The 22,498-nt window shown below is 44.5% G+C and overlaps 1 protein-coding gene across 1 annotated transcript; it reads right to left on the bottom strand.

Annotated features, from left to right (window-relative positions):
- LOC129811719 (proline-rich membrane anchor 1-like) lies at window positions 1-21,080 on the bottom strand. The gene is made up of 4 exons (XM_055863254.1): window positions 19,789-21,080; window positions 18,343-18,484; window positions 15,059-15,185; window positions 1-2,195 (listed from the first exon to the last, which is right to left on the bottom strand). The coding sequence occupies exons 1-4, from the start codon at window positions 19,969-19,971 to the stop codon at window positions 2,096-2,098; spliced, it is 552 nt and encodes a 183-aa protein (XP_055719229.1). The 5' UTR covers window positions 19,972-21,080; the 3' UTR covers window positions 1-2,095.
- Window positions 21,081-22,498: the final 1,418 nt, after the last annotated feature.

Here is a 22,498-nt window from a genome sequence, read left to right as displayed (position 1 = left end):
TTTAATTCTAATTGGTAGTACATTGTTTAATTTCTACTATGTATAAACATATTTTCTGTTACACTGTACATGTAATTACAGTTCAGAAGGCAGATATTTTTAAATATCAATATTTACATTCATGCATCCATGATCATTTCCCTCAATATACAGTATTAGTGATGCATCCTCAGTATCTGGGTACATTATAGGGTATATGGTAATACCTATGCATGCAGGGGTGGACTGGCCGGGCTGCTCCATTTTTTGCCCAGTGATTCTTTCACAAAATTATAATTTTCTGGCTAATAATGGGGTCCTCAGGGAAGACAACGGGCTAATGTGGGGGCCTCGAGGAAAGAAATGGGCTGGTGTATTAGAAATGGCAGGGCCAATTTTTGGTTCCAGTCCACCCTTGTATGCAAATCACAATGCAAGGTCTGTGTTTACAAAATTCAACAGTAATGGAACATTTCAGAGATACTGCCAGACATCCATCTATTGTGCTCTCTCTCTCACACACACACTCACACACACATTATATACCGATGAACTGCACCTATGCCAAAAAGTATCTTAGTAATTGATTGATGCTAACTGTGTACTGTTTATAGCAGACGGATGTTGAGGATGCCTGTGAGTGTGAGTCACATGTCCCGTTTGAGGCCATCCTCTCTGCAACTTAATATCCGGATTAGCCTCTGTTTAGAATCGTGTCCTCCACCACACAGCACTTGAGCCCTGGGCTCATGTGCACTGTTTCTATAGTGATGGGTTCTCCCCTTGCTGAAAGGTGGAACAATTAGACTGCAAAATCACATCAGAACATGGCAAAGGGCTTCCCACTGTCCACCACTGCCTCCCCTGGCTGTCTACCCATTGAGATGTGACGAAACAAAATTGAATATGATGTTAGTATTGTAGGGGGCCTTTGATAAAGACTTGAGGGTAGTACAGAACAAGCTGCTTAATAAAGCATGGTCAGAAAGCACACATTCACAAACTCAAAACACAGAAATTCCCATCATATTCGCTGAAGTCAGAGGGGAAGAGAAAAAGGCATGTCAAACAGCAAGAGATGAACAATTGATACCTTAACTCATTGCAGAGCAAGCTGAAATGTTTACTGTGTCAGTAGCAAATGAACAGTGGGCTTCAGTGGAGGCTGGCTCATAATAATGTCTGGAACGGAGTAGATGGAATGGCATAAAAAAAATGGAAATCATGTGTTTGATGTATTTTATTCCATTCCACTAATTCCGCTCCAGCCGTTACCATGAGCCCCTCCTCCCCAATTAAGGTGCCACCAAACTCCTGTGGTGGGCTTAAAGCATCAAAACATTACAAATTAATGATATGATTACTAAATAATTCATAAAAAATAACACATTTCAAATCATTAAAATGGAATTCATACGCAGACAATAAATACATAAATGAACAAATAAATCAAATCCAGTTCTCAGCTGTGTTGTTGGTATGGAACATAGGAACTGACTTGATCCCCTTCTTTTACTTCACTCTGTACATATTTTTTAATTGCATAGTCAGATGATCACTATACATCCCAAACCACACCTGTAACTGTGACAGTGTTGTACAAATTCTGCTTTAAATATGAAAAAGGGCCAGAGGAGCATAGATGAGAGACAGCCCAAAGAGTAAAACCTGCATGCACATTTTCTTCATGATTTGGTCCTCGCAACCTCCTATCCCATTGCTGTCCTTCAACGTCTGTTCCTACATTGTAGTTGCCTGTAAGAAGTGTGGAGCTGAATAGATTGGTAGCCTAGCAGTCAACCATCCTCCTGTCAATGACACTTCGTGTTGACAACATGATGTTCAGTCTGGTGAAGTCCTCAATTCACTTTATTACTAGTTCTCTGAATCCACTTCTATGTTTTGTTTTATGTTCTTTTCACTACTTTCCTTCATATGGAAGTTTCCTTTCATCCAGGCAACATGCTAAGAGAGAAGGAAAGGCGTTAATGTGTTTTAAACAGGTCAACCCCTGTGGCGTTCTAGGTAAGAGGGAATTGTTGCATTTTGGGTAGGATGGATGGTGGTGGTGGTGGGGTTATGGTTATGTCAATTCCTCTTCCTGTCAGTGAACAGTCTACACCACAGTGTTGTTGGGGCCCATGGCCTTCTTGTTGCGTGCACTCATGGCATACTCTCCACGACTCATCCCGTTCTCCTCTTTCCGTTGTGGTTTCCTGCAAACAAACACAACTTATGTTGACTGAAACTGGACAGTTTCATCTCCATCTCTTCATTCAAAGACTCAATCACAGATACTCTTACTGACAGTTGTGGCTGCTTTGTATGATGTATTGTTGTCTCTACCTTCTTGACCTTTGTGCTGTTGTCTGTGCCCAATAATGTTTGTACCATGTTTTGTGCTGCTCCCATGTTGTGTTGTTACCATATTGTTGTCATGTTGTGTTGCTATCATGCTGTGTTGTCATGTGTTTCTGCCATGCTATGTTGTTGTCTTAGGTCTCTCTTGTCGTGATGTGTGTTTTGTCCAATATATATTTTTTATTTTTTTAATCCCAGGCCCTGTCCCCGCAGGAGGCCTTTTGCCTTTTGGTAGGCCGTCATTGTAAATAAGAATTTGTTCTTAAATCAAATCAAATCAAAGTATATTTGTCACATGTGCCGAATACAACAGGTGTAGGTAGACCTTACAGTGAAATGCTTACTTACAGGCTCTAACCAATAGTGCAAAAAGGGTAACAACAGTAAAAAGACAGTGAAAAATAACAGCAGCGAGGCTATTTAGAGTAGCGAGGCTATAACAGTAGCGAGGCTACATACAGACACCGGTTAGTCAGGCTAATTGAGGTAGTATGTACATGTAGATATGGTTAAAGTGACTATGCATATCTGATGAACAGAGAGTAGCAGCAGCGTAAAAGAGGGGTTGGGGGGGGGGCACACAATGTAGGTAGTCCGGGTAGCCATTTGATTACCCGTTCAGGAGTCTTATGGCTTGGGGGTAAAAGCTGTTGAGAAGCCTTTTTGCCCTAGACTTGGCACTCCGGTACAGCTTGCCATGCGGTAGTAGAGAGAACAGTTTATGACTGGGGTGGCTGGGGTCTTTGACAATTTTTAGGGCCTTCCTCTGACACCGCCTGGTGTAGAGGTCCTGGATGGCAGGCAGCTAAGCCCCAGTGATGTACTGAGCCGTACACACTACCTTCTGTAGTGCCTTGCAGTCGGAGACCGAGCAGTTGCCGTACCAAGCAGTGATGCAACCAGTCAGGATGCTATCGATGTTGCAGCTGTAGAACCTTTTGAGGATCTCAGGACCCATGCCAAATCTTTTTAGAAGGCTGCGAATGGCCCCGCAGCCTTGTGAATGTTGACCTGTTTAAAGGTCTTGCTCACATCGGCTACGGAGAGCGTGATCACACAGTCGTCCAGAACAGCTGATGCTCTCATGCATGCCTCACTGTTGCTTGCCTCGAAGTGAGCATAGAAGTTATTTAGTTTAGCTTGTCTGGTAGGCTCGTGTTACTGGGCAGCTCACGGCTGTGCTTCCCTTTGTAGTCTGTTATAGTTTGCAAGCCCTGCCACATAAGACGAGCATCGGAGCCGGTGTAGTATGATTCAATCTTAGCCCTGTATTGACGCTTTGCCTGTTTGATGGTTCGTCGCAGGGCATAGCAGGATTTCTTATAAGCTTCCGGCTTAGAGTCCCGCACCTTGAAAGCGGCAGCTCTACCCTTTAGCTCAGTGCGAACTGACTTGCCTAGTTAAATTAAGGTTAAATAAAAAAAAAAATATATATATATATATAACGACAGTAGAGGTGCTTTATTTAACTTAAGAAAAATCATAAATCATTCTACTCCTTAAGCCTGTGGCTGTTTACCTACAGAGAGATTGGATTTCATAGGCTGTTGTGGCTGGATGCACTGGTCAGCCATGCTCTCTAATAAGCTGAACATTAAAAAGTCACGTCGCTATCAGAGCCACAAAAAGAGAAGATAAATCAAACAGAAGAGATGCTGGATGTGGCAATTAGACACACTCCATTGATATTCGATAACATTTTATTTTACCTCAGAGAAGAGCTTATGTATACATAGAACATAAAATAAATACTAATACTGTAATACTCTATGTGAGTGAGATTCCCTCTCTTGGTTATGCTGGTTATGCTGTAATGCTACTCTTTCTGTGAGCCACATTCTGATGCAAAACAAGCCGAAGCACATAATCCTCCGCTATTATTGGTCTGTGAAAAGCAGTATCCTTCAATGCAAGCCATTTTCATGCATCCCTCAGTGCTTTTGTGGTTATTATATTTGTCCAGTGTACTGTGTCTTCTATGCCGACCCCTTCAGCTGCTCTCCTCTGCACAGGCTTATGTAACCCAGAGACAGATCGGAATACATTTAGTACAGTCATTGTCCCACTCAATACTGTACAATGCCTTCAGTGGCACAGGGGGCCCTTAAGCTACATCTTAGCTCAGTGTCTCCTTCCCTCTCCTCTTAAAGCCACTGCTGGCCAGTCTGACCTGACGGACAGTCGTTCAGTCTAATCCAGACCAAGACTTTGCCCTGCCATGGGATCTTACTGGGATGACATTTAAATATTCAATAAAATATATTGGTCACTCTTAGGCATCATCCACAAATGCTATTTTTACAATTACTAATGCGATATCTTCTTGCATAAAGAGAGTATTTACATCTCCATGGATGTTACAAGCCTTACTGTAGTACTAACTTGCAGACACTGAACTTAGAGTCCACTCATTAGTATAACAGAATGGTCACTAATGAGTACTCAGTAGCTTCCTGACTAGCTTCCTGTCTGGGGGTGACAGTTGGCTTCCTAGGTCTCAGGCAAGGTTACCCATCACAGGAGACAGTGACAGTGATTCAATGCTTCCTGTGTTGTGCTATCCATAAATGTAATCTGTAGGAGTGTGTCCTGTAGTGGGCCAGACAGTGGCGGTGGTGGTGGTGATGATGTCTACCCACAGACAGCGGCAGCCCTGCTGATAAACAGATGCTGTGTTCTCCTTCTGGGACCTAGGACAGCCTGGGAGAGGAAACTGCCGGGCCCAAGGGTACCAACATAACCTGTTGGGACATGATTGGCTAGTGCTGGTGTGTGTATTATGTGTGTGTGTGTGTGTGTGTGTGTGTGTGTGTGTGTGTATGTGTGTGTGTGTGTGTGTGTGTGTGTGTGTGTGTGTGTGTGTGTGTGTGTGTGTGTGTGTTAGTGTGTGTGTGTGTGTGTGTGTGTGTGTGTGTGTGTGTGTGTGTGTGTGTGTGTGTGTGTGTGTGTGTGCGCGCGCGCGTGCGTGCGTGCGTGCGTGTGTGTGTGTGTGTTTGCTTTCCCAAAAACCTTGGTGGTGATGGCTTCCCACAGACAGCGGCAGCCCGGATGATAAACAGATGCTGTGTTCTCCTTCTGAGAACTGGGACAACCTGCCTGGAGAGGAAACTGCCGGGCCCAAGGGTACCATGGAACATTTTATTTTGCAACGTGAACCAAATGAACTACCCTCCAGTGCATGCATTATGACATTGGTGGAAATAGTATTCACACGTAACTATTTCATGTTTCAAAACAATTTCTTTATCCAGAGGAAGGGTACTGCTATGGGATCCCCTATGGCTCCTAACTATGCTAATTTATATGTGGGTTACATGGAGAAACAGTCCATTCTCAATACTCTCAAAAATGTTATTATTTGGAAATGGTACATTGATGATCATTTTTGTTTGATGGAGGGGTGATGCAAAACAGCTCCAGGCGTTCCATGTTTTTCTGAACTCTTGTTCTGAGCACCTGAAATTCCCTATGCAATCTGACACACGTCAAATCAGTTTCCTTGATCTTCTGATTTTGTGTGAGGATAACAGTTTGTTGAGGGCTGATAGCTGTCACCCGTTTCCCTTGAAAAACAGTTTGCCCTACAACCAATTCTGTCCAATCAAAAGAATTTGCAAAAAACAATCATATTGACAGAAACATGGCTGAGATGCAAAGACAATTCAAGGAAAGGGGATACAAAAATGGTCAGATTAATACTGCCGATGAGGAAATACAAAACAAATCGAGACATGATCTCTTTCAAGGACAGTCTCGTAAAAACAAACATTCTTGCGTTCTTACTACTCGCTATTCAAAGTGCTCTGAATGAATTAAGGGAATTGTTCACAAACATTGGCACATTTTAAGATCTGATGACAGGATAGGTTCAGGGCTCCCGAGTGGAGCAGCGGTCTAAGGCACTGTATCTCAGTGCAAGAGGCGTCACTACAGTCCCTGGTTCAAATCCAGGCTGTATCACAGCCGGCCGTGGTTGGGAGTCTCATAGGGCGGCGCACAATTGGCCCAACGTCGTCCGTGTTTGGCCGGGGTAGGCAGTCATTGTACAGTAAATAAGAATTTGTTCTTAACTGACTTGCTTAGTTAAATAAAGGTCAAATTTAAAAAATGTGAAAATAAAATAGGTATGTGTTTTCAGACCCTACCTTGTTCGTATTCTCACAGGGCAGACATCTCTGAGATCAATTGGTAAACTCTGATTTACCATCCCAAAATACCCCCACACAATGTCTGGCTGAGCTCAATGCAATGGCACTTATAGTGGCAAGAAAAAGTATGTGAACCCTTTGGAATTACCTGGATGTCTGCATAAATTGGTCATCAAATTTGATCTGATCGTCATCTAAGTCACAAGAGACAAACATAGTGTGCTTAAACTAATAACACACATTATTGTATTTTTCTTGTCTATATTGAATACATCATTTCAACATTCACAGTGTAGGTTGGAAAAAGTATGTGAACCCCTAGGCTAATGGCTTCTCCAAAAGGCAATTGGAGTCAGGAGTCAGCTAAGCTGGAGTCCAATCAATGAGATGAGATTGGAGATATTGGTTAGAGCTGCCTTGCCCTATAAAAAACACTCACAAAATGTGAGTTTGCTATTCATAAGAAGTATTGCCTGATGTGAACCATGCCTCGAACAAAAGAGATCTCACAAGACCTAAGATTAAGAATTGTTGACTTGCATAAAGCTGGAAAGGGTTACACAAGTATCTCTAAAAGCCTTGATGTTCATCAGTCCACGGTTAAACAAATTGTCTATAAATGGAGAAAGTTCAGCACTGTTGCTACTCTCCCTAGGAGTGGCCGTCCTGCAAAGATGACTGCAAGAGCACAGCGCAGAGTGCTCAATGAGGTTAAGAAGAATCCTAGAGTGTCAGCTAAAGACCTATTGAAATCTTTGGAACATGCTAACATCTCTGTTGACGAGTCTACAATACGTAAAACAGTAAACAAGAATGGTGTTCATGGGAGGCCACCACGGATGAAGCCACTGCTGTCCAAAAGAAACATTGCTGCACATCTGAAGTTTGCAAAACTGCAACTGGATGTTCCATAGCGCTACTGGCAAAATATTCTGTGGACAGATGAAACTACAGTTGAGTTGTCAGGAAGGAACACACAACACTACGTGTGGGGGGGGAAAGGCACAGCACACCAACATCAAAACCTCATCTCAACTGTAAAGTATTGTGGAGGGAGCATCATGGTTTGGGGCTGCTTTGCTGTCTCAGGGCCTGGACAGCTTGCTATCATTGATGGAAAAATGAATTCTCAAGTTTATCAAGTCATTTTGCAAGAGAATGTTATGTAATCTGTCCGCCAATTGAGGCTCAACAGAAGTTGGGTGATGCAGCAGGACAACGACCGAAAACACAGAAGTAAATCAACAACAGAATGACTTCAACAGAAGAAAATACACCTTCTGGAGTGGCCGAGTCAGAGTCCTGACCTCAACCCGATTGAGATGCTGTGGCATGACCTCAAGAGAGCAGTTCACATCAGACATGCAAAGAATATTGCTGAACTGAAAAAGTTTTGTGAAGAGGAACGGTCCAAAATTCCTCCTGACCATTGTGCAGGTCTGATCCGCATCTACAGAAAATGTTGGGTTGAGGTTATTGCTGCCAAAGGAGGGTCAACCAGTTATTAAATCCAAGCGTTCACATACTTATCCCACCCTGCACGGTGAATGTTTACACGGTGTGTTCATTAAAGACATGAAAATGTATAATTGTTTGTGTGTTATTAGTTTAAGCAGACTGTGTTTGTCTATTGTTGTGACCTAGATGAAGATCAGATCAAATTGTATGACCAATTTATGCAGAAATCCAGGTATTTCCAAAGGGTTCACATACTTTTTCTTGCCACTGTACAAATCTAGATCCTTCAAACACTCCCAAACAGGGAAAGAGATCCCAATCAAAGGTGTTATCACGTGCTCCACCAAGGCAGTTGTTTATCTTATAATTTGTCCTTGTGGAAAAAATGACGTGGGCAAAACAAAGCGCAAATTAAAAGTAAGAATCTCGGAGCATCGTAGCACCATTGTCACGATCGTGTGGAGGATTGACGGACCAAAACGCAGCAGTAGGAAAATAAGCCATCTTCTTTTTATTAAGAAGAAGGAGAACCGAAAACAAAACACTCTTACAAAACTAACAAAACAAACAAACGACCGTGAAGCTATGAACGAAGTGCACATACAGGCTACAAACGTATAACATAGACACAGCTAGACACATGCACTCAACACAAACCCATACACTACACCCAACACCCCCTTTACCATATAATCACCCAAAACCAACAAAACACAAACATTCCCCATGTCACACCCTGACCTAACTAAAATAATAAAGAAAACAAAGAATACTAAGGCCAGGGCGTGACATAACCCCCCCCTTAAGGTGCGAACTCCGGGCGCACCATTACACAGTCTAGGGGAGGGTCTGGGTGGGCTTCCTTCCATGGTGGCGGCTCCGGCACTGGTCGTGGTCCCCACCCCACCACAGTCCCTAACCGCCTCCTTAGCTTCCTCCAAATGACCCCCCTCCACATTAACCCCACTGCATTAAGGGGCAGCTCCGGACTAAGGGGCAGCTCCGGACTAAGGGGCAGCTCCGGACTAAGGGGCAGCTCCGGACTAAGGGGCAGCTCCGGACTAAGGGGCAGCTCCGGACTAAGGGGCAGCTCCGGACTAAGGGGCAGTACCAGGGTAAGGGGCAGTACCAGGGTAAGGGGCAGTACCAGGGTAAGGGAGAGCACCAGGATAAGGGGCAGCACCAGGATAAGGGGCAGCTCCGGACTGAGGAACGGCAGCTCCGGACTGAGGGACTGCAGCTCCGGACTGAGAGACTGCAGCTCCGGACTGAGAGACTGCAGCTCCGGACTGAGAGACTGCAGTTCCGGACTGAGGGACGGCAGCTCCGGACTGAGGGACGGCAGCTCCGGACTGAGGGACGGCCCATGGCTGGCTGACGGATCTGGCTGCTCATGGCTGGCTGACGGATCTGGCTGCTCATGGCTGGCTGACGGATCTGGCTGCTCATGGCTGGCTGACGGATCTGGCTGCTCATGGCTGGCCTACGGATCTGGCTGCTCATGGCTGGCTGACGGATCTGGCTGCTCATGGCTGGCTGACGGATCTGGCTGCTCATGGCTGGCTGACGGATCTGGCTGCTCATGGCTGGCTGACGGATCTGGCTGCTCATGGCTGGCTGACGGATCTGGCTGCTCATGGCTGGCTGACGGCTCCGGCTGCTCATGGCTGGCTGACGGCTCTGGCTGCTCATGGCTGGCTGACGGCTCTGGCAGATCCTGTCTGGTTGGCGGCTCTGGCAGATCCTGTCTGGTTGGCGGCAAAGGCAGATCCTGTCTGACGAATGGCTCTAGCGGCTCCTGACTGACGAACGGCTCTGACGGCTCGGGACAGACGGGCGGCTCTAATGGCTCGGGGCAGACGGATGGCTCAGATGGCGCTGGGTAGACGGATGGCTCAGATGGCGCTGGGTAGACGGATGGCTCAGATGGCGCTGGGTAGACGGATGGCTCAGATGGCGCTGGGTAGACGGATGGCTCAGATGGCGCTTGGCAGACGGGCAGTTCAGGCATCGCTGTGCAGACGGCAGACTCTTGCCGGCTGAGGCGCACTGTAGGCCTGGTGCGTGGTGCCGGAACTGGTGGTACCGGGCTGGGGACACGCATCTCAGGGCTAGTGCGGGGAGCAGCAACAGGACGCACAGGACTCTGGGGACACACAGGAGGCTTGGTGCGTGGTTTAGGCACTGGTGGTAAAGGGCTGGAGACACGCACCATAGGGCTAGTGCGTGGAGGAGGCACTGGTGGTACTGGGTAGGGGCGGGGAGGTGGCGCCGGAAATACCGGACCGTGCATGCGTACTGGCTCCCTTGAGCGCCGAGCCTGCCCAACCTTACCTGGTTGTATGCTCCCCGTCGCCTGACCAGTGCAGGGAGGTGGAAAAACCCGCACCGGACTATGTAGGCGAACCGGGGACACCATGCGTAAGGCTGGTGCCATGTACGCCGGCCCGAGGAGACGCACTGGTGACCAGATGCGTTGGGCCGGCTTCATGACATACGGCTCAACGCTCAGTCTAGCCCGGCCGATACGTGGAGCTGGAATGTACCGAACCGGGCTATGCACGCGTACAGGAGACACCGTGCGCTCTACTGCGTAACACGGTGTCTGCCCGTACTCTCGCTCTCCACGGTAAGTACAGGAAGTAGGCGCAGGTTTCCTACCTGACTTCGCCACACTCCCTTTAAGGCCCCCCCCTAAGAATTTTTTGGGTTGTACTCACGGGCTTCCAGCCTTGTCTCCGTGCTGCCTCCTCATATCGCCTCCTCTCGGCTTTAGCTGCCTCCAGCTCTTCACGAGGAAGGCGATATTCTCCCGGTTGTGCCCACGGCCCCTTACCATCCAGTATCTCCTCCCATGTCCAAGAATCCTGTGTAGGTGGGTCCTGTTGCCGCTTTACATGCCGCTTGGTCCTGTATTGGTGGGTAATTCTGTCACGATCGTGTGGAGGATTGACGGACCAAAACGCAGCAGTAGGAAAATAAGCCATCTTCTTTTTATTAAGAAGATTAAGAAGAAGGAGAACCGAAAACAAAACTAACAAAACAAACAAACGACCGTGAAGCTATGAACGAAGTGCACATACAGGCTACAAACGTATAACATAGACACAGCTAGACACATGCACTCAACACAAACCCATACACTACACCCAACACCCCCTTTACCATATAATCACCCAAAACCGACAAAACACAAACGTTCCCCATGTCACACCCTGACCTAACTAAAATAATAAAGAAAACAAAGAATACTAAGGCCAGGGCGTGACAACCATTATGTGCAAAAACTGGACGTACCCAGTTGCGGCCCACTTTTTGGAAGCAAACCACTATATTTCATCCCTTTGCTATATCGGAATCGAAAACGTCACCCTCCATAGGCGAGGGGGTGACCTTGACAATGTATTGTTAAAATGAAAGGCCACATGGATCTTTAATTTAGAGACCATTACTCCATTCCAAAGTAGAGTTTGATCTCCTGAGGTGCTGACCTGTTGCACCCTCTACAACCACTGTGATTATTATTATCTGACTTTGCTGGTCTTCTATGAACGTTTGAATATCTTGGCCATGTTCTGTTATAATCTCCACCCGGCACAGCCAGAAGAGGACTGGCCACCCCTCATAGCCTGGTTCCTCTCTAGGTTTCTTCCTAGGTTCTGGCCTTTCTAGGGAGTTTTTCCTAGACACTGTGCTTCTACATCGGCATTGCTTACTGTTTGGGGTTGTAGGCTGGGTTTCTGTACAGCACGTTGTGACATCGGCTGATGTAAAAAGGGCTTTATAAATACATTTGATTGATTGATTGATCTGAAGCCATTCTTGTGATTATTGTGTTTTTGCTAGCCATTGTAAATCATGTTTGTAGGACTATGTAGCCAAATTGTATCTATGATCGTAAGTTATCCATTCATGCTTTTTTATATGTTCTATTTATACCTCTAAATCAACCAATGAAATCAAGCCACAGCTGACCATGATTACAGACACCTGTGTGTGTCCTTTCAAACTATTTAAACTAGTGACCTGCAGTGTTTGTCATTATACCCCGATGAAGACAGCCAGTCGAAAAACGTTGTTTTTAAATGATTGCATCTGAGCTCCTAGAATGGGCAGCCCTCCTTTTCTTTTTCAAGGGCCCAAGGGTACCAACACATCCTACTGGGACATTATTGGCTGGTGTGTGTGTGTGTGTGCGTGCGTGCGTTTGTGTGTGCATACTTTCATGATTGGAGATAGCTAGGGGAGTTGGGATACACCAGACTTTCCCACTGAAGTCTCCATGGACCACTGAAAAGGTGTTTTAAGCTCCATAACTTTCTCCACTGGCACTGACCTAGTCTCGAGTCAATGATCATCAATGTATTTCTAGCAGGCCACCATAGAGGGCAGGGTGTTCGGGCCTCACAGCGACCTCTACCCAGCCCTTCAATAATAGATGTCATGCTGTTGACACGTGGCAGGTGGCTACACAACACTTCACAGGTCAGATTAATATTTCATATCAAAGCTGTGCAATCGCAGCACACGTCCGTTTGAAGTTTGGGGAAGGGATAATGTTGAGGTTGGGACATGTGTTGAGCTGTTTACAGTTATTCTCATACCATCTGGACATTAGAGGAACATGCTACTGTTTAAAGACCCCTCATAAAGTGTTTTCACTTTTCACTGTTTCGGAAGTGTACTAATGAAATATCATAAAACCAGAATATTATATATGCTTTGTAATAATTTCATTAAAGATACAGTATATTTTGCTTCCTCATGAAATCTTTAACTGAATGGTTATGCTGGATTTACCCTGAACATAAACTGTCCTGATTTGTCCTCCTTGCTGGACAGAAATCCCAGAGGAGCGAGTAATTGAGAAAAACAGGCACAGTGTGTTGTCTTGTTTTGTTGTGGTGTTTAGATTCCCCGCATTGCTGACAGCATGGACTGCAGCATCATGTCTGCTGTTTGGATAGCGCAGCACTGTCGTGCAGCACTGTCACAGCAGCACTGTCGCGCAGCACTGTCGCGCAGCACTGTCGCGCAGCACTGTCACGCAGCACTGTCATGCAGCACTGTCGCGCAGCACGTCTGAATCCTGTTCTCCATGCCAACAAACATCAACTCCCTTGATGCTATGAACTGAATGGAATGGAATTGGATGAAATGGGTTTCGTCCAACCTCTTTGCCTCTGACAAATGACTGGCGGAATAAGATTATGAGACAAAAAAACAAAAGGCCAAATGTGTGCAGCCCAGCTAAGGGACAGCCGGGGCTTGCAGAGATAGCTCCTCTAGTGTCTGTGCTGCTGGGGCCTTGGCCACACTCCAGCTGATTTTCATTGGGAAAGCCTTGAGCACTGAGGGGCTGGACGGGCTATATATAACTGTTTCTGTTTTTGTCACTGACAAAACCTCTCTCACATTGTTATTGACTAAGACACCCAATTACTGCTGTTTCCCAGCTTTGGTAGACAACATTCATCTGTCTCTGTTTCTCTGACTCTTTTTCTCTCTACATTCTTTCTCTCTCTCTCGGTCAGAGAGGATCCATGACAATTTTCAAATCAATATTTGTTATTTTTTCATTACCTCTGTTTCCTCAGACTGATTTGTTATTGGCTCAGGGCTAATGTGGGAAGTCAGACTGGACCTTAGCATTTCTCCTTTCTCACTCAGTCACAGGGGATGGAGGCTTGGCGAGGCACAAAGTCTGCAGTCACAGAGCCCACCTCCATAAGAACTTCAGGACACGACCCGCTTGCATGTATAAAAGATGTAGCATGCGACTGAATGACTGCGCAAATTAATTCATAAATAATGACTTGGGTTTGGGGCTACAGCGGCCCGTATTGCAACAACACTTTCCTGCCATAGCTGCATTAAAAGGGTGCCCCTTGGCTACAGAGGGGGCTGGTGAATTGCCATAATGAATTCCAGAGCCAACCTCCCATTACTTCCACTGCCTGACTTTGCCTGTTTGTTGTTTGAGAAAAGGATAAATATAATCCTACTGAGGAAAGACATATGTAACATCCACTCTTTACACAGTTTTATGAATAACAATTTGATGTATTCAAATAATGTGCAAAAACGTGTCTCCAGCTGTGACTGTATGTATTCTTACTGCACATTTATATCTTCTTTAGTCACACTGTGCCTGTTAGCTTGTGTGTGTGTGTGTGTGTGTGTGTGTGTGTGTGTGTGTGTGTGTGTGTGTGTGTGTGTGTGTGTGTGTGTGTGTGTGTGTGTGTGTGTGTGTGTGTGTGTGTGTGTGTGTGTGTGTGTGTGTGTGTGTGTGTCTGTGTGCACAGTATGTGGCTGTTTAAGTAGTGTTTAAGTAGTACTTTAAAGTATTTTTACTGAAGTACTTTACACCACTGTCCACATGGCCTTTCCTCCAATGAGCCAATCCAAACAGGGGGAAATAGCTCACATCATCACTATGGCGACAGGGTCATGGGCTTTCTCCAGTAACCCATCTTGCCTTTACTTTCACATCGATTCAGTTGCTAGTCTAAAAAGCTCTGTGCAATTATGCAATTCAAAATCAGCCCATGTCAAGAAATAGAACAGGGAAGTATTTCAATGTCTAGAACACTGCTGACAGGAACTGCTGACTATAACGCGGGTCTTTCAGATCATTGGGTTATTCCCAGTAAGATTATAGATGTCATTTCCATCTAACTTGCTTTATGGAGAAAGCTGCATTGTGCAACATTATGTATGATATCCAGTATTAATGAGTGACAGTGTAATGACTCTGCTGTAGGTAGAGCTTTCCAGATGATTCCTGTGACCTGTTCCATTACTGTGACCTCTGAACACCCTCTGACCCATAACACAGGCCACGTGTCCTTCTTTAGAGCAATAACAACATGGCAATGACATAGCAACAACCCCCAGAATCAAATCTTTTTCATAGTCACTAATTCTTGTTGTAACCTGAGCAATGTTTCAGGTTGTGTTGAAAGCTTAATAAAATGCAGAATAATTGAATAGGAAAGGAATATATATGTTTCTTTGTTTAGATTGATGTATTCCGAATGGATTTTGGCTATACGAATGACTCAACGCAGTCTTTTCCATGTCAATCTTGTTGACATAGGTAACTGACATACCTCTTTATGGCCTTGTAGCAGATGATCATGGCTGAAAGGAGGAAAACAGCTGAGGCACAGCCCACTGTTCCAAGCACTAGGATCTCCATCCACCACGGCCTCAACAGCGGCAGAGGGGACTCAACCACTGGGAGTGATGAGGAGAGGGGGATGGATAAAGAGAGAAAAATACAGTTTCATTTTCAAACATCATTAGCCTTCTAACACAGCACTAGCACTTGTGCGCTTATCGAGATTAGGTTATCATGCAAACTGTTTTAGCCTAGATACTGTGTTTGTCCTACAGTATGTATTACATCATAAATGCTTCATAGACAGCCATTATGTCTTGGGATGGCATGATGAAAGCTCATCATTAATGCAGCAACACCACACCCCATGTTGTAAATCAACTTGCCAGTGATCTGATTAAAAATGGATTGATTCTCAAACTTCTATTACTATACTATTACACCATAAAGCTCTGGGCCTGATTTGCTTCCTAACTCTGGATAGCAGGGTAATGCTCACCTGTTCATCAAATTCTTGGGTTAAATGTTCAGAGATATCTAACCCTGGTCCATGAATCATTTAAAATGCAGTCAACCTTTATTACACAAGCACTCCATGTCCAAACTGATTCCACCTACAGGAGCACCATGTTATGGTCAGATGTCTGACTGAGGGTTAGGACTATGTACAAGTACAAGGACACACACCAGGGAACTTATATTACACTCAGTGCAGCTTAGCAACGAACGGTATCTGAATGGTGTACTCCATACCCTCACCATCTCTCTAGACCTTCCTCTGTTCTCTCTCTCAACATGTTTTTTCTCTAGCCACGTGCTGTTTTCGCTCGCTCTGTTTCCCCTTTTTATGAAGGTGAATAGCCTACCATAGAGATAGTTAAAAGCTTTGTGGCACTGACAATACTGCTCAGTTTGACAGGAGGGAGGTCTGAGGGGTCCCCAGCAATAAGCATGTCTCACTCTTTCTGAGGTGGAATCCATTTGACTATATCTAAGTATTAAAACATGAACTGAATATAGCTCCCCAACCCACTGCCAAGAGTGTAATGATGGCTGGGTTTAATAATGTAGGTTTATCATCCAGTAACAGAGAGAAATGCAAAAAACACATCCCATGCATTCAGAGAATAGTTTTGTGAATGAGAGGGAGGAATTGACTCCATGGTAACACACAACCCTTAGCAATGCTGTGGAATATTTAAACACTTTAGATTTATCCAGAGCAAATGACATGGCACGTTTCTCCCCAGCACACCACGTCATAAGTCAATTTGAATGTAAAATCTCCTCTGAGCCCAACTTCAGATTTAATCCTGCATTTTGGATTCAATTCAGTCGGGGGCAAGGATCTACTTCAGTGTGATAAAGCTCTCTCTTTTGAAAGGACTTCTGAGCCATTTTTAGAGCACATACTTTTACTCAACACTGCCAATTTGCCTCATTTAAAACTTTTGTCAATACAATCTCTCATTGTCCCACTTCTTCATGCATATTCATGTATTATTTTTGGACCAGTCCAATCAGCTCCCTTATACATCTGGCAAACACCAAAACAAACAGATTTTACAGCAGCAATGATTACAGTTCAATCCTTTAAGTAGTATGCCTCTGTTATTTATTCACAAAGTTCTCACTGAGGCCAGATGAACAATGTTTTGCCTCCTTCCCAATACATGAACAACATAAATACGTGCCTTCTTCCCAACCTTCCATAGACTATGATAGAAAAATGCTATCATTTTACTCCAAGAAATTAATACTTTTTTGCCAAGCCAAGAGGTTTTGCTTTGCCATTGTAATGGTTCTCGTCTTTTCAAACCACATAATAAATACAGAACGATATGCTGAAATGTACAGTCATAGAATTCAGAGAATCTCATAGAATCATTCAGGGAACCTTCCATGCAGTAGACTTGACAGTAGTCACAGAAGGATCTAGAACTATAGAAATAGAACAACAGACATGCATAAACATACATACATATTGTGCATCTATGTGTATAACGCTTTAGATTCACAAACAGGGAATTAGAATATGGTGAGGCGATACACAGCCAATAAACTGTAGACCACGTTTACAGATAAGACCCGGTGGAAGAGTCCTGCATTCATGATCGACGACATTGTGGACTTATACATCAACAGGTGGCAGATAGGTTAGGTAAGTTAGAGTCACACTGGTCACTGACAGCCCTATCTTCTATTCATAGATGCCTCACTTGGTAATTTAGGAGGAAAAAAGGCCTATCTGAATTGACCAGACAGAGGAAATCATTTAATCTGATTGATTGAACCCTTTCCACAGCTGTCTGTTGAGCATTTAATGATGAAGTGCTCCTGCACACTCTCAGTATGAAGTCTTTCAGCTGACTGATTTTCAACAGTCTCAGTTTTAACCTGGGCTGAGTGCACAATCAGCAATGCCTGTCCCATATTTCATAGCACTGCTCATTACAGTATTCATGACAACATACAAATCATATCACCAGTTATATTGACAAACTATCCTCTTTCCACCATCGCAATGTCATACACTGATTCATATAGTTGATTCAACTAATTTGTCAATGACAAGAATGTCCCCGTATCAGATCAGAAACATATCTGATCATCAGTTAAGCACTGAAATATGTTGAAGGAGACATGGAAACCAGTAAGGCAAGAAACTCAGGAAAAATACAGAAAACTGTGTGGCAACGCACACGCACACACGCACACACACACAGTCAGTGGTCCCGCCTTGACTTACAAAACGTAGACGGGACTGGCGGGACAGTTCATTAACCTTCTTATCTGTATCAAAACCCCAATTTAATGAAAGCATCTGTGTTTAAAAAAGGGGGTCCTCCAGGGGAAACCAAACCACTGAGCCTGGCAGGACAGGAGGCAGAGATTTCACAGGCAACTGTGTACTCACGAAGGTAAAGCCAGGCATAATGATCCCTCTGTTCTGCTGTGAACATCCTGCGGCTCTAGTATCAGGCACTCGTAGTCTTCTCAGAAAAAGCCTTTCTCCGTCCACACACACCACACTCTTCCACTACTCAGAAACCTCATGTGAGAAGATGCAAACACTTCATTCCACTACAGATGGTCTGGTAGAAGATCAGAGTAGCAAGACATTTAAAGTGAAAAGGTTTAGATAGATAAAGGCACTGGAAGTGAGCCAGTTGTGAGTGAAACAGGTGACAGTGAGACAGGATAGTGAGACAGGAGAGTGAAACGGCAGAGGCTGGTTGGTGTGGTGTGAGACAGGTGTGAGTTGAGCCTTACCTGTGGCCAACAGTAGCCGTGGGGGAGGTGGGGGCAGAGGCGGGGGAGGAAGGGGAGGGTAGCTTCTACACTGGCATGCCAGCTGGCAGTGTTCGCTCACTTTCTCAGCTACAGTCTGTGAGCATGACCTCTGGAGTTCACCCTTATGGACACAGAGAGAGAGAGAAAGAGAGAGAGAGAGAGAGAGAGAGAGAGAGAGAGAGAGAGAGAGAGAGAGAGAGAGAGAGAGAGAGAGAAAGAGAGAGAGAGAGAGAGGAAGAAAGAGAGAGTGAGCGAGAGAGAGAGAGAGAGAGAGAGAGAGAGAGAGAGAGAGAGAGAGAGAGAGAGAGAGAGAGAGAGAGAGAAAGAGAGAGGGAGAGAGAGAGAGAGAAAGAGAGAGGGAGAGAGAGAGGAACAGACAGAGAGAAAGAGAGGGAGAGAGAGAGAGCGAGAGAGAGCGAGAGAGATCGAGAGAGAGAAAGAGAGAGAGAGAGAGAGAGAGAGAGAGAGAGAGAGAGAGAGAGAGAGAGAGAGAGAGAGAAAGAATTTCACTATTCATGATGCATTCAATAATATTTACTTTCATTATCCACCCCCAAAAGACATATTTCTGAAAAAGTTTGCCTTTTAAATGATAAAAAATTAGTGCGTGATGAGAGCTTAGAATGTTAATATATTCCTACTGTAGCCTACCTACTGAAATGTCCTGCATCATTAGTGCTAGTGCATCAGCAAACTAAACCATCAGGGTTTGTGGTTTGTAAACCTCTGGATTTCCACTCAGTAGTACCCAAGATCCTATCCCTCTACTATATTGCTTCCCCAGAAGCTACATTCATAGACATACTGGATGGTATCATGCCTACGGCTGCAACCCTCTCCCTCAGAGAAACCACCCACCACCAGTGGGCAGTAGGCTGCCCTGAGGAGTGTGTGTAGGTGGACTTGGAAACTCGAGCAGATCACATTACACATGAACCCTGGCAACATCCCTCGCCTGCACAGCCGGCTCACTGCTCTCTGTAGGCAGCAACAAGGGCTAGGGGTTAGAATGCTCATCCTCAACGTCATATTCCAGATGGGAATCTATAGCTCCCTATGTGCTACTTTCCAAGAGTCTATGCTTTCTGCCTGCCTTCCTGTGTGTGTGCGTGTGTAACAAATCACTTAATAGTATACTTCACATGGCAATATTGCATCAACTGACTGGGAACTACAGCTGATTACCACTCAAAACTTCTCCATAGTTGGTGCAATAGTGTGAGTGTGCAGAAAGGCACGAGGCACATCAATAAACATAGCGTGTGTTTAAAAAATATATATATTTGATATAACATAAACATGTGAGAAGAGCAGGATCAAAAGCTGCTATTATCAAAAACACCCTAAAATAGAGCTCCACTTACGTTTGTGTAATAACTCGCCATGCGTAAAATTACAATAGGCGCGCACGAACACAATACCTACCTGGCATGAGAGTAAAACCAACGAGAGAATGCAATGACCGAAAAGAAGAGGCCAAAAACTTAAAATAAATGGTATTAGATCTTGGACCAGCATTCCTCCTGAGCTCTTCTCGAAGACACTAGACAGCGTAGCGAGTAAACAAGCACGGTATGCATAAGATTGGACCGTTTGGTAAATTCTCATTCACCCTATCCAAGTCGGCGGCGATATCTGTGACTGGCGTCTCCAGAAATAGTTTATGCCATATTAATTTTGCTCTTGAATTTCCGTTGTTGGTGGCATATGACCGACAAGGAAAGCAGGTGACCAGGCGATCCCAAGAAGTCATATATCTAAAGTTATTTATCTGGGCACTCAAACCCAATCCGAATAAATGCGCTATAGGTCTATGTCCAGCGCTGTGAATCCAACCGATGCTCCGTTACTCCGTGTGATGTGAGAGCGGTAAACGGGACATAGGCTACCTTACATTCTTGCCTGTCAGCATGCATGTATGCAAATACTCAAGCCATCGAAGTTTAAGCAAATGATGAAAAAATATCCTTTGAATTATTGTCCAACACAACTCCCCAAAATAGCTGCAGCCCCGTAACACATTTCCTCAGCTTATCTACTAAATCCTAATGTATTTACAAATATATGCAACTCTGGAGAGCAGAGCAAAGGGTTAAACTGATGCATCCCTCTGCCTAAAGACTATAGATTAGGCGGAGAGCCTCACGGTACCATCGCGTATTCAGTGCAAGTGTAACTCGCACTTGACGTCCTCGCGTAGTGCCCTTCCTTTCAGCTCATACTTGACTGCGAGTAGGCTCCGACCTATTCTCGAATACTACGAATGGTAGGAAAAGTTGAGCAGACGAGAGAGGTTTATCGAGACACGTAGGTCGAAATGTCCAGTATACAAGAAATTAACATTTATGAATGGTAAGAATAATGTTCACATCGGTCTATCCCGTTTAGCGGCTAAAAGACGATGAGAGCGGGTAGGAGGGATGAAGCCATCGGAGGAAACCACTCAGAAGACTGGATGGAAGTCACGAGATGTGGGCACATAATACACACAATAATAGCATATTGTAGAATATTGTATAACCCATATATGTATATACAAAACAATTAGAGTACAATACAGAAACATGTTGCATTTACAGTAGTCCATGCTAAATACTGCGGTGTGAAATGTGGACATCAAGACTCAAGCTTAGAAACCATCAAGACTCAAGCTTTGAAAGCAAAATGTGATTTTTTCAAAGTTTGCGTGAAAAAGTATAGTAGGCTAAATTATGTTTATTCCCCATATCTTCCTCTTTGGATGGGACGCACTAACATTGGGGCCAATTGCAGACCCTACAGATGGAACAGTAGGAGAGGAAAGTTACATAACAATTTCGACGTGCATGCAGTCGTCTGTAAATAACAGACACCGTTATCCATAGTCCATGTTTACGGTGTCTCTCTCACGACCTCAGTTGACAAGCCAATGTGGTGCTCTCAAAACATGAAGCCTAAGCAGCTCTCTCCATATAATTATCCTCTTCCTCCCTGATCAGCACAGAGTGGAGAGGGTTTCTGCACATTAAAGGTCAATTACTTCCTTCAACTAGAAAACTGCTCTTACCACCTTGGAGTGGAAAACACAAGACTTTTTAAAAGGTTCCTTGCAGATGTTACTTACTGTGATAGTTTTTGATTGAAATGGGAGAAAAAAAAAGAAAAACAAAAGCTAAGGGCAATTTCTATCACTGTCTGGGAGTGGTCTGAGTGGGGAGGGGGAAACTGAAAATGTGCCATTATTGGCAGAGATGTTTGGAACGTTTTTTGTCATTGGTCTATTAAAACCTCTACAGCTTCTGTGGGTCCCCTGCGGGATGGTTGAGCTAACGTAGGCTAATGTGATTAGCATGAGGTTGTAAGTAACAAGAACATTTCCCAGGTCATTGTCACGTTCCTGACCGGTTTTCTGTTATTTTGTATGTGTTTGACGGTCAGGGCGTGAGTTTGGGTGGGTAGTCTATGTTGTGTGTTTCTATGTTTGTTAAGGGTGACCTGATATGGCTCTCAATTAGAGGCAGGTGGTTTTCATTTCCTCCGATTGAGAGCCATATTAAGGTAGGTGTTTTCACACTGTTTGTTTGTGGGTGGTTGTCTCCTGTGTCTGTGTAAGTGTATGTTACGCCACACGGGACTGTTTTCGGTTTTGTTTGTTCGTTTTATGTAGTCAGTTTTCCTGTTATTGCGTTCTTCACGTTATATGTAAGTTCGTGTCCAGGTCTGTTGACTGCGTTTGTTATTTTGTAAATTCTCAAGTGTTTCGTGTTCGTCTATCATTTAAATAAATTCATTATGACTGCATACCTCGATGCGTATTGGTCCGACCCATGCTTCTCCTCTTCAGACGAAGAGGAGGAGAGCAGCCGTTACAGTCATAGACATATTTTATACTAGCAGAAAGCTTAAATTCCTGTTAATCTAACTGCCCTGTCTAATTTACTGTAGCTATTACAGTAAAATAATACCATGCTATTGTTTGAGAAGAGTGCACAGTTCTGAACTTGAAAATGTATCAATAAACCAATTAGGCACATTTGGACCATCTTGATAATTTTTTTTGAAATGCAATGGTTCATTGGATCAGCCTAAAACTTTGCACATACACTGCTGCCACCTAGTGGCCAAAATCTAAATTGCACATGGGCTGGAATAATAC

Source organism: Salvelinus fontinalis, chromosome 15 (assembly GCF_029448725.1).
Source record: "Salvelinus fontinalis isolate EN_2023a chromosome 15, ASM2944872v1, whole genome shotgun sequence".
In the NCBI taxonomy this organism is placed as follows: Eukaryota; Metazoa; Chordata; class Actinopteri; order Salmoniformes; family Salmonidae; genus Salvelinus; species Salvelinus fontinalis.
This window is presented reverse-complemented; position numbering and strand designations above follow the sequence as displayed.